The sequence below is a fragment of the Brassica napus genome, chromosome A9, assembly GCF_020379485.1.
Source record: "Brassica napus cultivar Da-Ae chromosome A9, Da-Ae, whole genome shotgun sequence".
Lineage (NCBI taxonomy): Eukaryota > Viridiplantae > Streptophyta > Magnoliopsida > Brassicales > Brassicaceae > Brassica > Brassica napus.
The window spans coordinates 7850848-7867707 of record NC_063442.1 but is presented as its reverse complement, the minus strand read 5'-3'; the positions used below and the strand labels follow the sequence as shown (position 1 = coordinate 7867707).

Below are 16860 nucleotides of genomic sequence, written 5' to 3'. Positions count from 1 at the left end.
TTTGTATCTGTGTTCTTGTTATATATATCACTTCCTTGGATGAGGCATATTGGCCAACAACATCTGTGATAATAATTTGTTTTTAGTGAGAAAAAAGAGAATTTATTTGTTTGCGAGACCGGGAATGGTTTTTTTTTACCTGGGAGAAAATTGGTTGCACTTGCTAAGCTAATCAACTGGGGGTAGCTTTGGGGCCGGAATATGCATGAAGGTATTGGTGGAATGTTTTCTTCAATCTGTGTAATAATTGTTGTCTCATTGATATTGATTATGTATGGTTGAACTGTAAGCATGTACCGTTGGTTATTGGAAAGGAGATTAAAATATCTAATGTGATAAATTTTCCTTTCTTCGAACCGTTGGTACATTTTTTGTTCCTAATGAGTGGTTTAAAGTTATCATTTCAAATGTAGTTGGAATAATAAAAACATAATATTTTTTAGACAAACCTGGATGTCAAGATAAATGAAAGGTGTTCCTAAGAAAGCATTTTGTTTTTGTGATTTGTGATGGGCCACATTCTAATGATCCTAATGATTATTGGTTGCGGTCCGAGGTTGTCGCTCCGGTTATTGTGATATTCGGCTGCATGATCTGCACACATAACAATGGGATTTATTTTTTTATTGCCCATCTTTTATATTTTTTTTATATTTTTTTGAAGTGAGCGTAGTTATAAACTTATAGTTTGTTTGTTTTTTTAAAAAAATTAGATTTCTTTCCTTTAATTTAATTTAATTAAAGAATATGTATTTGAAGTGAACAGAATTTAATTTAATTATAAAAAATTGGATTTTTGAAGTGAAGATAGTTTGTTTGTTTATTTTTTATTGCCAAACTTCCTTTTTTTTTAAAAAAAGGACGAAGCATGAGTATTTGGAAGTGTTAATTTTTTATTATTTTGGTGGGTTTGCTAGTAGGTTTCAATTTTCATCGAATTTTATAGTGTATGTGTGTGGAATTAGTATTTTATGATAGACAGTGTAAAATGGTCCATAATTCGTATTTTAAAATTAAAAACATCACTACTATATAAAAAGAAAACCTACATTTGCAAACAATTATAATGATGTGCTTTTATATTCGTTTTATGAGAAATTACCACAAATAACACATTCATAGTACAACTTTTCATGTTTACACATTTTTACTCTCACTTTTAATGAAGGATAAAAGATAATTATACCTTTAAAGTAAACTAATCTAGACTTAGGGTTTAGAGTTGAGGGGTGAGACATGGTTTTTGGAATTTGAAATTTAGGATTATAGTAAATATATAAATAAATACTTAAAAAATATATAAAATTTTTTTAAAAATAGTTTCAAACATAATTTTCTTTTTTTCAAAAAGAAATTTGAAAAAAAAAAATTTCAGAAAAATTTCGAATTTTTTTTTTTTTTAAAAAAAATTATATAAAAGTTCGAATTTGAAAAAGTATAATTCGAAAACATAAATATTTTTTTTTACTTTTTCTATTGTTTTTAATTTTTTAAATTTTTTTTAACTTTTTTTAAAAATTTTTAAAATTTTTAAATTTTTAATTTTTAATTTTTAATTTTTATTTTTTTTTATTTTTTATTTAAATAATGATTTATTATGTATATAAATAACAATGACATAAGAGTATTTTGCCACTTAATGAAGAATATATTTTTGAAAATGTCTATTTAGTGGTGATAAAAATGAAAAGTGGTACCATGAAAATGGTAAACATGTAATTTTTTTTTTATTAGAGTTTTGGATTAGAGCATTAAATTAATATATCAATACTAATAATTGTTTGCAATTAGTTATTAAAAACGTCAATAGAAACGTCTCCATTATAATCTCCAGAGTGGTTGGCCCGTCCTATGGTGAAAAATTTGTATCAAATTTTTTTTAATGGTTTTATATAAATTTATGAAGCAATTTAAAATTGTTATAGAAAATGGTATTACATACAAACAAATAATGAATATAATTCCGAGATTATATTGTTATTTTTAATAAATATGTTTGGTTTGAATTAAAATTCAAAGATTTTAATAGGTAAAAGTGAAGATACGTCCTTTGTGAGAGAGTTTTTGATTGGAGAATTTGTCTTTGATTCTGGACTTTTGTGATTCACATGTGTGTTTTCCAACTGATTTGTATACAGAGCACTTATGATGTTTGTCAACATTATGTAAAATGAGTTATTTATTCATCTATATTTCTCTAAGTAATAATTTAGATTTTTTAATATTATTTAAGCATAAGAACTTATTTCTAAATCAGTCTAGACTGTTTTCAAAAAAAAAAAATCAGTCTAGTCTAATAATGTATTGTATTCAATATATACAGTAGTAGTATTCTTTAAGGTGGAGGCTGAGTGGATTCTTGAGACATAGCAAAGGGTCACGGGATGTGGGTTGAGTGATTTTCTAGGTATTTAGTGACACTTAGGAGTTGGACTAGCCCATGACAAAACTGTGGGCTGAGTGAGTTTATAGGTTTTTAGTGATACTCAGGAGTTGGACCAGCCCGTGACAAAACTCGGTTCCCATTTATTTGGTGAGGCCCAATCCGATAGTGACATGACTGAATGATTGGTGAAGATTTTTTTTGCCTATGTGGCAGTGTTTAGGGAGCTTTAATTTAGCCCCTTTTATATAGTAGGATTTTTAAAATTTTCTTTTTGGGAGGTAGATTTTTTGAAAATATTTTAAAAAGATAATTACATTCCCAATAAAAAAACATTTAGAAAAAAACATGAATAACAAACAAATATAAATCAATTTTTTGTTATTTTTATATAAACTTATTTTTAATATTTTAGTATAATGATAAATTTAATTATTATATGTATATATATATATTACTAATTATTAAAGTTAGTGAATAAGAAAGAAAGATGTAGATAAACACAAAATAAATATATGAAATTATTTTTTCTTTTTTCAAAAACGTTTTCTATTTATTTTTTCGAGATAATTTTTATAATATTAATTTGTAATCAGATAATTAATGAATTATTGTTTAATTAAAATTATTTATTAAAACTATTGACTTAGCTTAAATTCATGGAGAATGTGATAAATAAGCAAATTCACTTTTCAAATAATAGTATAGATATGTTTGTATATAGGTATCTTCTAAGATATTTTCTAGGATTAGTTAAAAATCAATAACTTTTAAGAGATTTTGGTTATTTTAGTTTTGAATTCTATTTACTTTCAATTCTATTTAGTTTCATAACATTCGGTTTGATCCAAATTTTGTTGAAATTGTTTAATCAATGTTACCGTACGTGCCAGGTGGCACGCTCTCTTATTAGTGCTAGCACTATAACAAGCAGCACGTGAGGCACCTCCAATGCGTATGTTGCACAACTTCCGACTATTTGACTCGAGAATTTAAAATTTTCAGATCATGGAATGGGTAATGCTTTACTTTAACAAAAAAATTATATAGCCATTTAAAATCAAAACATCGATGATTACTGCACGAGACTTTTGATAGGGTTTGTATATGCTACTTTTTTTCTTCTTGTCAGCCGTAGATATGCGCTACTTAAAATCTTCAGATTATGTATTGTTTGAAACTAATTATATATTTCATATTTGCTTCTATTTTTAAAAATTAATAGATATGTTTGCACAAAGATACTGTGCAACATACGCATACGCATAGATATGTTTGACTCGAGGTGATTAATATATAAAAATTTATATAGTAGATTTGCCGTATGTATTAGTTTAAATGGAATTGGTAAAAGTTATACTGTGTACAAATATCTATATACTATTATTTGAAATTGAATTTGATGATTTTTCATAATCTCAACTTTTATATTTGTGATTATTTGTTATGTTTTTAATGATTTAACTAATGAGTCATTAATTTAAATTTATACTATTATTTGAAATTTATTAAATATGTAAAAATAAGGATTCAATAAATTAAATAAGTAAATATAAGAATTAGGATAAATACTATATTTTACTCAATCCAATCTTTAAAATCATATTTTTCTAGGATATGTAGCGTAGTATATATCAATCAATTTGTAAAATGTTTTAATTAGTGGAAACTCCATCATATATAAATACTAAAATTACTATGTGTTGACACTTTATACTATTCTTTAGTATTTTTCAAAGAAAAACTATATATTAATAATGAATTGGATATCATTGAATGACAAATTTTTTTTTTGGAAATCACTTTATTGATCCAAACTTTAACATCCTTATAATTCTCAAACAAATAAATATTACTAGATTTTATATAAATTTTGATTAACTTATTTTAACAAATAAATCTCACTCATGCCATCTTTCTTATTATATAAAGTTTGGTTCTTCAATATTGCTGCTAATTAACATGATTGCGACATGTACAATAAAATAATTAAGATTGTAACATGTGTCAAAAATCTAATTATATAAAATTTGATTCTTTGAAATTGCTAATTAATATGATTGTGAAATGTGTCAATAAAATAATTAAGATTGTGACATGTGTCAAAAATAAAATACAAATCTCTTTTGTTTAGGATTTAAAATTGATTTAGAAAAGGAAAATTACTATTACAAAAATATTTTTTTACAGTTTATTTTTAGGGTTTTAAAAACGGAAAATTGCTATTACATAATATTTTACAATTATATTTTGTTTAGGATTTAAGAAACATAAAATTAATATCAAATAATTATTTTCAATATTAAATAATTTTAAAAATTGATGTTTTTACAATTCGTTATTTTAACATCACTTCTTTTTTTCATTTTTTCTTTGTTAATTAAATTTGTTTTAGTGGTATATTTATCATCAAATTCTTAAAAGGAAAACTTACTATTAAATAAACTTTTACAATTCCCCTTGATCTTGATTTAAAAAGAAAATAAAATATAAATTTTCTTTTGGTTAGGATTTGAAAACCACAATACAAATCTCGTTTATTAAGATTTTCGAAAAAGAAAATTATTATCATATAGTTGTTTAAAAGTTTCTAATTAATATGATTGTGACACATGACAATATATATTTTAAGATTGTGACATGTGTTTAGTTTTTATCATAAATATATAGTTATTGTATTCAAAATGATTTAATAGTAATTTTTCCTTTTTTAAAATCCTAAATTTCTTTTGCAAAAAGCTATTTGAAAGCAACTTTTCTTTTAAAAAAAAAACTTCTTAAAAACGAATTAAAAATCCTACAAGTACAAGAAATTATTTAATAAAATCATAAATAAAACTAATTATAAAATAAGTAATATTCCTTTTTTTAAAAAGGCTTAAACAAAAGAAAATTGTAAAAGGACTCGTATTATTTTAATAGATAATTGTATGGTAAAAAAGTTGTAAACGAAAAAATAACTATAAAATTTCACATCTTAAGTTTAAGTTTCTTCATATTACTATTACAAAACTCAATAGTATTTACAAGAAAATATTACTTGAGCTTTTTTAAAACATTTTTATACTAAATCATTTTACTATCTATGATGTTATAATTGTTTTAAGTTGTTGTCCTACATGATTATGTGTGAATACGATGAATATGTGTTTGTACATATAAAACAAAATCTATAATTAATTAAACAGAATTTTGTATTATATAGAAGTAAGTTGTTTAAAAATTATAGAATCCTACAAATACAAGAAATTGTTTAAGTGTCTATCAATTTCGCCTGAATTACAAAGGAGAGCTAACGAGTGAGAGTGGCCAAGTCCTGAACATTTGGCTCGAGCGACTATAACCAAATCAGAAAACAGTGACCGGTTTGATTCGGTTGGTAGAATAATCGGTTCAGATTGATTTTACACTGACCGGTTCAAATTCTGTCTCTCAACTCAAGCAGCAAAACTCCGTTAATAAAATTGTGTTGCCAAACCGGTTTAATAAAAGTTGGTTCACTTGGGATGAACCTTGGCCAGAATCAAAACCTCATCCCGAGCAGCAAAACTCCGTTAATAAAATTGTGTTGCCAAGCAGCAAAACTCCGTTAACCATTTCTTGTGTTAAAAAAAAAAAGGGTAACTAACCATTTCCAGAATCAAAATAAAACGGATAAATACGTAATTATTCATCAGGGAATTACATAAGATAAAAATGGATAATTAAGTCCTTTCTCAAGAGCAACCAAATAAGAATAAGCTTTTAGTTCGTTTCTTTGGCAAGAACAAGAATCAAAGCGTTGTGAGACCAATCAGAAACTTTTGATGATGGCTATTGACAATTCTGAAGCTTTTCCTACACTTTTGGTTCCATAAATATGTCTCAGATGAACTTGAAGTCTTGAAGTTAAGTCCTTTCTCAAGAAACACGCTTCTTAAGTGCCTCAACAATAATCGCAGATCAGATCACGTTTGGAACGTTGCTCAATGCTACTGATCCGATTCCTTGTCACAACCTGAAAACACACCGAATCTTTTTCGAATCAATAGTTTGACATAGCCAAATTAAATAGAGAACGTTAAGGAACACAACCAATGGAGTTAAGATCACTACTGATGATTTAGACAAGAGAAAGGACAGACCCTGAGTTTCAAATAGACAGAACATAGCTTCAGCAAACGTCATATGCAACCAATAGATAACACACGAATTTTCTGACATTGTCCTTTTTCAGATATAACTACAACTAGACACATAGAAAGTTTTAAAGATGTCCACTCTAGTAGCCGTGTGAAAATACAAGTAAGCTTAAGGTATTTAAGTATGAGAGCTTTTCACCACTCTGACAAGTTATATCGATGTTCTGATTGTGATAAAGTCATTGCTACCCCCAACAAAAAAACTGAGACTTTCTTACTCAAATAATGGCTGGATTATCTTCTTTTTGCAACTTCACTCTTAACTCTCCCTGCTACCACGAAATCACATGGATCTGCATTGTCAATTAAAGACCATGAAGAGCTAAAAATCACAGCCACGCAGAAACAAAGACAGGTTCACAAACCAACTGATTCTAGTTATGAGAAATGAAGGACAGCACAGTGGAGTTTCAAATGCTTGCAGCAATCATATTAATCTCAAAGCACTTTGGATTTTCACATGCGGTACTGAAGCTTATTCTTCACCGCTCAGCCACAATTGTCTTTCACTTACTACCCATTTCTTAGTGTTGGGCATCTCAGTTACCCATCTACACGTTGATCAACAAGAGCAGTTTTTTTCTGCTAAGAAATCAATGAGAGCAGTTTAGTCTCAATTCTAATACAATAATCCAAATACGTTAACGTGTTCATTATCCACTAAAAATTGAAATCCATAAAATACACAATATGATATCATCCCCTAAACTCCGACTCTAATACTAAACCAGGATAAAAAAGACCACCTAAATCTAAATATTAAGAAGGATATACAAATCTAGTATCAGAGGGAAATAACACAGATACTATTTGCCTATTCTCAAAGCTCATCATAAGCATCATAGCTATATATATTCAAATGCGACGATTACACAAGTTGTCACAAGAAAAGCACTAAAAGTATTGTTCTCACTTAACTCAGTTTTCGCCACCTTACACAATGCAATGTTGACTCTTTGATCCAGCCACTCGGAGTAACCTCTAAGACAAATTTAGACCAAGCCTGAAACAATTAGACTATAACACTTAAATTAAAAAAATGTACTAAATAATCAGAAAATAAGACGAAAAAGATACTTTTCTGTATGAAACCCAAACTTTTTAAGTATACAGCAAAACTGGAGTAAGGGTCGGGATCACTTACAGTATGTTTCTATATTACTCTCTGTATCTCTGCATCGTCCTATATTCAAAGTGGTTACACAAATGAATACAAGGATTCCTACAAATTGTACAATAGCAGAAACTCATCTTCTGTCATTTGTCTAAACAGCACATCGGCTTCGTGTCGCAGGCCTTTCCTACACAACCCCGAGATCATTGTCCGGTACGTTACAACATCTGGCTTCAATCCTTTATCGTTGAGACTACAAAACAACTCCATGGCATCTTCCACCTTACCAGCCTTGTACATCCCATGAATGATGATATTATAAGTAAATATATCAAATTCCATCTCATTCTTCTCCATATCCCTAAATATCGTCAAGGCTTTCTCTATCTTCCCAATACCACATAAACAATCTAACAAAATGTTGAAGGTAACGACGTCGCGAGGCACGCAAGACTCGGACATCCGCTTCATAACCTTTTGGGCGACACTAAACTTCCCCACACGACAGTAACCATGGATGAGAGTGTTGTAAGTGAACGCGTCGCCGCGCACTCCTTTGTGATTCATCTCGCAGAAGAGTTTCATCCCGTCATGCGCTCTCTTGGACTTGCAGAACCCTTTAATGAGAGTGTTATACGTCACCACGTTCGGGACGCAGCCCTTGCTTACCATGAAGTCAAGCATCTTCCTCGCCTCGTCTAACCGACCGTGGATGCAAAGACCATTGATGAGCGAGTTGTAAACGCGAATATCAGGATCCACAGACCTACTGATCATCTCCTTGTACAACTCTTTAGCCTCCAAGACATTCCCTTCCTTCACACACGCATCGATCAACACACTGAAAGTAACCACATTGGGATCAATTCTCTTCTCCACCATATCGCTAAGCAACCCATCAGCTTCCTTCCACCTCCCCGACTTACAAAGACCCCTTATCACAGCATTATACGTAACAACACTCGGCGCAACCCCTTTCCTCTTCATTACGTCGAACACCTGGAGTGCATCACTCACACGTCCGCCTTTACAATAAGCATCGATGAGAGTGTTGTAGACGACAACATTCGGTTTGTACCCCATCCCCTCTATTCGATTCACGAACGACATTGCACCCGAGACCCCCTTGAACCCGTTGAGCAAGGAGCTGAGCGTGACTATATCAGGCGCGTACCCAAGCTTCACCATCTTCGCAAGAAAGGATAAAGCAAGAGAGAGGTGAGACTGAGAGCACCGGGTGAAAGAGTTGATTAGAATGTTGCAAGTGTAGATGTTATGCGGGATCCCTAAACGCTCCATCTCTTGGCAGAGAGAGATGACGACGTCGAACTTCTTCATCCTCGCGATCGCAGTCAACACTCTGCTGAAATCGATAGTCGAAGGGAGGGGACGAGATCGAGCCATGACGTTGAACAAACCAATCGCGTCATCTAGCTTTAGATGATGTAGCTCGTTTCTCAGTGTATCTCTGTAATCAGCGGTGGCACAAGAGAGAGCTCGTCGTCCCCAGCAACAGGAGCCGCTCTGATGAACAAATCTCTTGGCCGTCGATACAATGGCGGTGGAAAGAGATCTGATCATCATCTGGATTCGAGTTCGTACTTGGTTTCTAATCTCAGGAGCTTTTGACTCTCTTCAGATTGCTAAACCCTAGACGAAGATTGAGTTATGGAAACCGGCGTGGATCCGGTTAAGAACCATATTACTGAACCGGTTTAATTGGACATTAGTTCTGTAATAGAGAATAATAATATTTAAGTGGTGTCCCACAAAAAAAGAGAGTAGTGTTCAGTTAATCAAACCCAAAATTACATAACAAGAACACAAAGTAACAACACTATCTGTGAATCTTCCTTTTTATCTGATAACCGGTTCTGATTATCACCGGTTTAGCTCCTTGTATCTTCCTTTTTATCTGATAACCGGTTCTGATTATCACCGGTTTAGCTCCTCTTGACGTTTTTCAGATTACGTACAGTGGTCTCTCACACTGTCGTATAAAAGGTGGTGTTTCTCTCTCACCTTCGACTTCTGCAAATCTCAAACTTATGTCAGAGTATCTCCCTTGCATCTCCTTCAGCTCCATCTCCATCGGTTTCATTACATTCTACCAAAGACGCCATTTCCGCTTCTAGAACACTTAAGGCTCAATGCCACTGATCTGTTTCATCATGAAAACATATAAACGTTACAGAAAAAAGATTTGATTTTTATAGGTTGTTGAGCTGCAGAGTTTAAAGATCAGACAATTCAGCAAAACAACAAGTTGTCATCAGAATACGAGCAAAAAACGTGGACTCTCACCTCAGACGAGACCCTGTTTCAAGACAGCATGTCGAGGAAGCTTTTGTCCAATCCCCATCATGTAACATATTAGTGACCAAGCCAAAGGTTGAAGCCTCTGCGGAAAACCCGAAACTCCTCATTTCTTTGATGAGCTCTGCTGATGCTGCTTTGTCACCAATCCCTCAGATGTGCCCTGATCAGCGCATTATAGGTACAGTCATTTGGGAGAGGCCCGTCTTCCTTCATCTTCCTAAACAAGGTAACAGCTTTCTGCTTTAAGCGTTTCACACAGAATCCTGAGATCATTATAGTGTACGTTTTAACATCAGGCTTCACTCCTTTAAGGTCGAGGCTACAGAATAATTCCCACGCGTCTTCCACTTTACCGTCCCTGCACATCCCCTCGATGACGATAGTATATGTGATAGTCCCAAGTTCCATTTCACTATTTTGCATATCCTTGAATATGACCAGCGCTTTCTCTAGCTTCCCGTTATCACAAAATCCATCTAACAAAATGTTGTAGGTCCAAATACTGGGAGGCACGCCACAAGAAACCATTCGTTTGAAAATTTCTTGAGCATTCTCACAGTCCCCAGACTGGAAAAACCCTTGGATAAGCGTGTTGTAAGTGATGGTGTCCCCAACCAATCCTCTTTGCAACATCTCACCAAAGAGCTCCATGCTATCTTTTACTCTTTTGGACTTACAAAATCCATTAATGAGAGTAGTATAAGTCACTACATCTGGGTAACAATCGTTGCTAATCATCAGATCGAACATCTCCTTGGCCTCGTCTATGCGGTTGTGCATGCAAAAACCATTGATCAGTGAATTATATGTGAAAACATCAGGACCTATAGACTTTCTGATGAGCTCCTTGTACAATTCTTCGGCCTCCAAAAGTTTCCCCTCTTTTGCAAGCGCATCTATCAGTGCATTGAACGTAACTCTAGTGGGGTTGATTATCGTCTCAATCATCTCTTTGAGTAGTCGAGAAGCATCGCTCCATCTTCCGTAACAACAAAGACAGCTAATGAGGGAGTTGTAAGTAACAACATTACCTCTTAACCCTTTGTTCTCCATTTCATTGAACATGTCGAGTGCATCATCCACATGTTTGTATTTGCAAAGACCATCAATGACTGTAGAGTAGATCACAACGTTTGCCTCTATGTCCATCTTCTTGAGCAGATCTAAAGCCAAGTCAATAGCACCTCTCTTACATAACCCATTTACTACAGCACCATAAGTAAAGAGATCTGGTTGACATCCTTTGGCAACCATCCGGTCAACTAAAGCCATAGCTTCGGAGACTTTATTGTGGAACACTTGGAGTTTGCCGAAGCCAAAATTCGACGTCGTTGAATAAGAAAACCGGTTTCTTCTCCGGTTTATTTCAAAAACAAATTAACTAACCAGGAACCGGTCCGAGTATTCTGATCCAGAATTGGGAACACTTTTGAGCGTTGGGATACTGATCAACATTGACTAGAGAACTGAAACTTATGCAAATTACTTAGAAAACATAAACAAAGTGTAATTACATAAACAAGAAACAAAGTGATTACATATACTTCCTTTTTTTTTATAAACCTGAAAACCGGTTCTGATATATACCGGTTTAGCTCCTTTTGGCGTTTTTGAGATTACGTACGGTCATAACAAGCTGTTGTCTCTCGCCTTCCACTTCTGCAAATCTCAGACTTAGCTCTGAGTATCTCTCTTGCATCTCCTTCAGCTCCATCTCCATCGTCTCATTACACTCTCTCAATGACGCCATCTCCGCTTCCAGAACTCGGACTTCTTCCTTTTCATGGTTATCTTTATTAATAACCTCTAGGCTGTTCTGGTCGAGACTAGTTTCCAGCTCCTCGATTCTGTTCTTCAGATTCTTCTCCTTTTCGATGAATTTGTTTGATGAAGCTTCAAGAGCAGTCTCCTTCAGTTTTATTTGCCCCTGGAGGATCACACAACAACAAAAGTTCAAAGGCTTATCATCAGTACTTGAATGTTTAGATGCATATATATATATACCTCGAGAAGTTTTATTTTATCTTTCATAACAGCAACTTCTTTAGCTCCTAGTGGACTTCCTTTGTTGTTGTTGTTTCTTTGCGCGGTTTTGGTTAAGTTGTTAAATGCAATTCTGCTTTCCTTGAGCTTCTTCTCAAGGTTAGCTATTGCTTCTTCTTTCTTCTTCACCTCACCTTTCACTTGTGCCACTTGCTTCTTGTGTTTCTCCATCTCCGAATCATTCTCTGATAAAGAACGCTTCAGGTCATCAAACGTGGCCCTCACGGTTTCTAGTTCTGTCTGTAAGTGTGTAATTGCTGCTTCTTTTTCATCCTTGATAAGCTTCACCGCTTGCAACTCCTCTGCTAAAGACTCTGATTCTTCCCTCATTGACTCAATCCTGCTCTCTAGCTCGTTTTTACTCCTTTCCGTCTCTTCCAGCTCACCTCTTAGGCTCTCTTCTTGCAACATGAGGCTACTTTTGTCCTTTTGCAGATTCTCAATCTCATCCTTCAAGAATTTGATCTCTTGGTTTAGATTTGAAGTAACTTTTTCTTCATGCCTCTCCATCTGACTCAGCTTTTCAGAAAGCTCCTTGAGCTTTCCCTCGTACTCATCATTAGTCTTCTTGAGCATTTCTTCAACTTCACGTTTCTGCATTCTTAACTCATTAGCTTCCGCCATCGCCTTCATAGCCATTTTCTCACTTGATGCAAACATTGAATCCATCTGCTCGGAGAGTCTCTTGAACTCCTCCTGTAGCTTCTCAGCTACGCTAGCGTTTCTCCGCCTCGTCTTCCTCAGGTCTTCTTCCGCTTGTATCGCTCTTTGCTCTTGCTCCACTTTACCTCTCGTGACTGCATCGATGTCTGCTTCGAACACCTCAGCCTGTCTCTCCATCTCTTCCTCCAAGATCTCCATTTGTGTTTCAAGCTCTTTGATCCGGGACAAAGATTCTTCTGATCTCTTCTTGAGCTCGGCTTCAAGGGTCTCCACTTGGTTCTCAAGCTCTGATGAACATTCGTATTGCATCTTCAACTGGTCTTGCAGTTGGCTCTGCTCTAGCTTGTATGAGACATCATGATTCTCCTGTTTAAGTATCTCATAGTCCAAAGCTAGCTGTTCCATCTGTATCTCAAGCTCCTCTTTGTCTCGTTTATAAACCTCAATCTCATTGTATAGTTCTGTGATCTTCTTCTCGAAGACGTGTGTGTTATTCCCATCCATGTGTCCCTTCACTAGTTCCTCAAGTGCCTTTTGATCCTCATCTTCATCTGTATCAATGGTTCTTGGTCCTTCTTTGCTCTTTTCCTCAAGCATTGCTTCAAGATCTTGAACAGCAAGGATCAACTCAGAGTTAGATTCCTGAGTCTTCTGGAGCTGTAACCGGAGATTGAAGTTACGATCCTTCTCGTAGTCAAGCTCCTCTCTCGTTTCCTCCAAGAGAACCCATGGATCCCTTCCTTCAAACTGCATCCTGTTCCTCGTTTTAGTCTTGTCTGAGACTTTATGCCTCTCGCAATCTTCCTTCAAAGAGTCTCTCTCCTGCTTCAAGCTATTCACTTCTTTCAAGAGATCTTGACTCCTTTTGGTCTCTTTAACGACTTGTTTACGCAGGCTTTGCAGCTCTAGGTCAGAAAGATCTGCTTGCCTTGTCAAACAAGCTACCTCGTTTTTAAGCTTGTCAATCTCCTCCCCATCCTCCGAGGAGTTTTTAGACATTTTATCATTGGTGGAGTCATCGGTGGTGATTCCATGATCAGAACTTCCAGACCACTCGGATTCGGATACACGAGGCTCTTCAAACAAAGCTTTAGATGAGCGAAGTTGCTTAGGAGGGTGTCTCAAAGACTTGGCGACTTCTTCAGGAGTAGTTGGCTCAATGACACTTCCAGAGCTTGACATTGTGCTATCAGATTCAGTTGATGCTCTTCTTCTCAGCTCAGCAAACCGTGCAGCTTTACCAAATGGCCCTTCCTAAAGATAAGCAGAAGTCAGAGAAGATCCAACTCTATTGCATACACTACCAACACAAAAGCATAATAAGATCAAGTACCTCATGCGAACCGCTTGCACGAGGTTCATCTGCATCACCGAGGCTCAAATGTGACTTCAAATCTTGACCAGGTGACATTTTCTCAAGATTCTCGCATTCATCATCCTCTCTGCAAGTACTCAGAAATAGAAAACGCCACTTCCATCAAGTGTCCAAAACAAAAACTTGCAACAACAACAAATAGATAAGGAAGAAAAACCAAAGTTTAAGTCCAGCTTTTTGCACCTTTGAGGATCATCAAATTCTAATTGCCTTTGTATTGATACCTGAAAATAAATATATATAACTAATTAGAGATATCATTAATAATACAGTAACATTTTTTAATAAAAGACAAAAAAAAAAGCAACGGTTCTTGTGAGCTTTTAAGATGCAAACAGATCATTAAATTTCTCTCAAGACAGAACATTAAAGAGAAAGAGAGAAGAAGCTAACATGCAACAAAGCCTTTGAAGTTGTGTTGTGTAGTGGAAGACAAACGTTACAAGTTTTAATTGCGTCAGCATAATCAGCAAAATCAATTGATGTTTCTCCAACCAAACCACCTCTTGTAGATCCCTGAAAAAATAAATTAATAAAAATTACAAAATCAAAAGAAAACGTTACGTTACCGTCACAGATCTTCATCGATCAATATCTTCTTTTTTTTTTACTGACCGTCGTTGACACAATGAGATGGTAAATCCTCTGGTTAACCTTCCCGGTTTTCGCATCTTTCAGAAACTTCACAGTCTCGTAAACCGGAATCTCCCACCGGCATTGCCCGTCTCTAACCACAGCTTTCTCTGACCTCGCCGTCGGTTTCCCAATGTCTCCGGGAACTAGAGAGAGAATCAATCCCTCTGTATTCAACTCAGACGCCTCCGTAACCCAAAAAAAAAAAGAAAAAAAAATCAAATTAAAAATCAGATTGAGATCAGATTCTTGAAACCATAGAAGCGCAATACAAGAATAATCGATCCCTAACTTGGAACAGAAGCAAAAAGACTTCTCCAACCAAATCTTAAGTTGATTATGTCTAGATGATCTATACCTGAGTAGCGTGGAACTTTAGCCTGAAGACGACTTTGATCCTGTTCTTCTCGTTCCTCCATCTACCTGTTCTAAACATCTCGAGTATTGATCACCGGTGTAACAGAGTTTTACTCACCGTTGATCCGAGCAATGTCTCCTGGAACCAGCCATTTATTAACACTCCTTTTAGTCCAATGAAGAGGCAATATAGTTATTATCCAATAGCGAATTTTTTTGAAGCTGGTCTTCCGCAGGAGTTGGCTCAGTCGAACGGAACGAGTTCAACTCAGAGAGGAAGCAAAGGAAGAAGGAGAACGAAGACGCGAACGTTAAGCTCGAGCGGTGGATTTTATATAAATGGGACAAAAAAGCAAAGTAGATCTAAAGAGAGACACGAGATAAATAAACAATCATCAAACACACAAATAAAGTACGGTACGTTTTTTTATAATTAATTACTTTTACATTTCTTTAATTCTTTTTGTGCAAAACTTTTCTTTAATCCATTAATATTTTTATATTGTAAAGAAAGATCTGTACGTTTTTATTATTAGGATACTAAAAGTATATAGATCCATAATTTTGGATTTAGTGCTATTAAAATATTATTATTTATATATTTGTTGAGAAGTATTATAACATGTAAGCCATGTCATGCATCCTTATTAAATATTTGTGTGATTTTTGAGAAAATAGTTTTTTTCATCTAAATATATATTATATTTTATTAAACTACATAAAATTTAGTCAATAATTTAAAAACATTTTTTAATTAAAAATTATAAAATTATCTAGTGTGATTAAAATATATATGATCATCAACGATTTTGAATACTAAAGATTAATCATAATTTATGAACATTCTATTATTTTAAAGTGAGATTTTTAAAATCTTACATAAATATTAATCATAATCTATGTAATTTATGTATATTCTATTATGTTATAACAAAGATACAAATGACAATAAAACCATATGAGTATAAAATCTTATTCTAAATATATATATATATATATATATATATATATATATATATATATATATATATAAATTTTAGTATTGTTTAAATTATATTATATGCCATAAAAAGATACATAATATTTTAATTTCAAATTTTAGAAATATATAATATACATGAATTGATAAAATCAAATATGATTAAATAATTTTTTTAAATAATAATTTTTTTACAAGTTATATATTTAAAAAATATTTTATAAAAATATTCCATTCCACGAAAAACTTGAATTATATGGTAAAGCATGAATAAGTAAGATGGAAATCAAAGAAAAAAAATCATATTTACATGCAACAATGATTAGAATATTTTAATTTTTGTATCTGAAATATTCTATTATATAAATTATTTAAAAAAATTGTTGCAAATTGTAATACTTAATATTTCTGTAGTTAATTTGGTAGAAAAAAACAAATAACTAATTTATTTTTATAATGTTAAGAAAAAAAATATGCAGTATTTTTTTTTTGGTAAAATTAAAAGGAATGGCTTCGCCCGGGTAAAAATAAAATATGCAGTATTGGATTGTAAATATAAAATAATAAAGCAATGAACTAAACTGAAATTTTAGTTATTAATCAAAATAATTTCAAATAAAAACTCATACAATAGTAACTTGTTTAAAGTTTGTTCTAAATTCTCATATTTTGAATTAGATTATTTTTGTAGAACTTGTGTGATTGGGTAAAAGATATAGAAATGTGCATAAGTATTAGTTTTTATGTTCTACTACTGCCGTTCAAAAAAAAATGTTCTACTACTAAAATTATCTATCATATATATATATATAT

General features: G+C 33.2%; 3 protein-coding genes across 6 annotated transcripts; all 3 read right to left on the bottom strand.

The window, feature by feature from the left end:
• Window positions 1-6014: 6014 nt before the first annotated feature.
• On the bottom strand, window positions 6015-9382 carry LOC106450895 (pentatricopeptide repeat-containing protein At1g64580). Of its 4 annotated transcripts, none has more exons than XM_013892707.3 (5): window positions 7709-9382; window positions 7483-7581; window positions 6930-7146; window positions 6783-6857; window positions 6015-6380 (listed from the first exon to the last, which is right to left on the bottom strand). In XM_013892707.3, exon 1 carries the CDS (start codon window positions 9260-9262, stop codon window positions 7787-7789), a length of 1476 nt encoding a protein of 491 aa, XP_013748161.1. In that variant the 5' UTR covers window positions 9263-9382; the 3' UTR covers window positions 6015-6380; window positions 6783-6857; window positions 6930-7146; window positions 7483-7581; window positions 7709-7786. The 4 variants fall into 4 exon arrangements, with proteins under 4 accessions (XP_013748161.1, XP_013748152.1, XP_013748144.1 ...); XM_013892698.3 differs by having other exon boundaries at window positions 7483-7567; XM_013892690.3 differs by having other exon boundaries at window positions 7483-7545; window positions 7709-9381.
• A 618-nt stretch (window positions 9383-10000) lies between these two features.
• LOC106377687 (pentatricopeptide repeat-containing protein At1g62930, chloroplastic) lies at window positions 10001-11304 on the bottom strand. Its single transcript, XM_048739711.1, is given in 3 exon segments — window positions 10001-10035; window positions 10038-10140; window positions 10142-11304. Coding segments are annotated over 3 exon segments (1266 nt in total). The 5' UTR covers window positions 11270-11304.
• Window positions 11305-11451: 147 nt separating this feature from the next.
• On the bottom strand, window positions 11452-15477 carry LOC106450917 (myosin-7). The gene is made up of 7 exons (XM_013892731.3): window positions 15070-15477; window positions 14694-14897; window positions 14472-14594; window positions 14262-14302; window positions 14037-14145; window positions 12002-13957; window positions 11452-11924 (listed from the first exon to the last, which is right to left on the bottom strand). The coding sequence occupies exons 1-7, from the start codon at window positions 15145-15147 to the stop codon at window positions 11589-11591; spliced, it is 2847 nt and encodes a 948-aa protein (XP_013748185.1). The 5' UTR covers window positions 15148-15477; the 3' UTR covers window positions 11452-11588.
• Between the last annotated feature and the right edge of the window lie 1383 nt (window positions 15478-16860).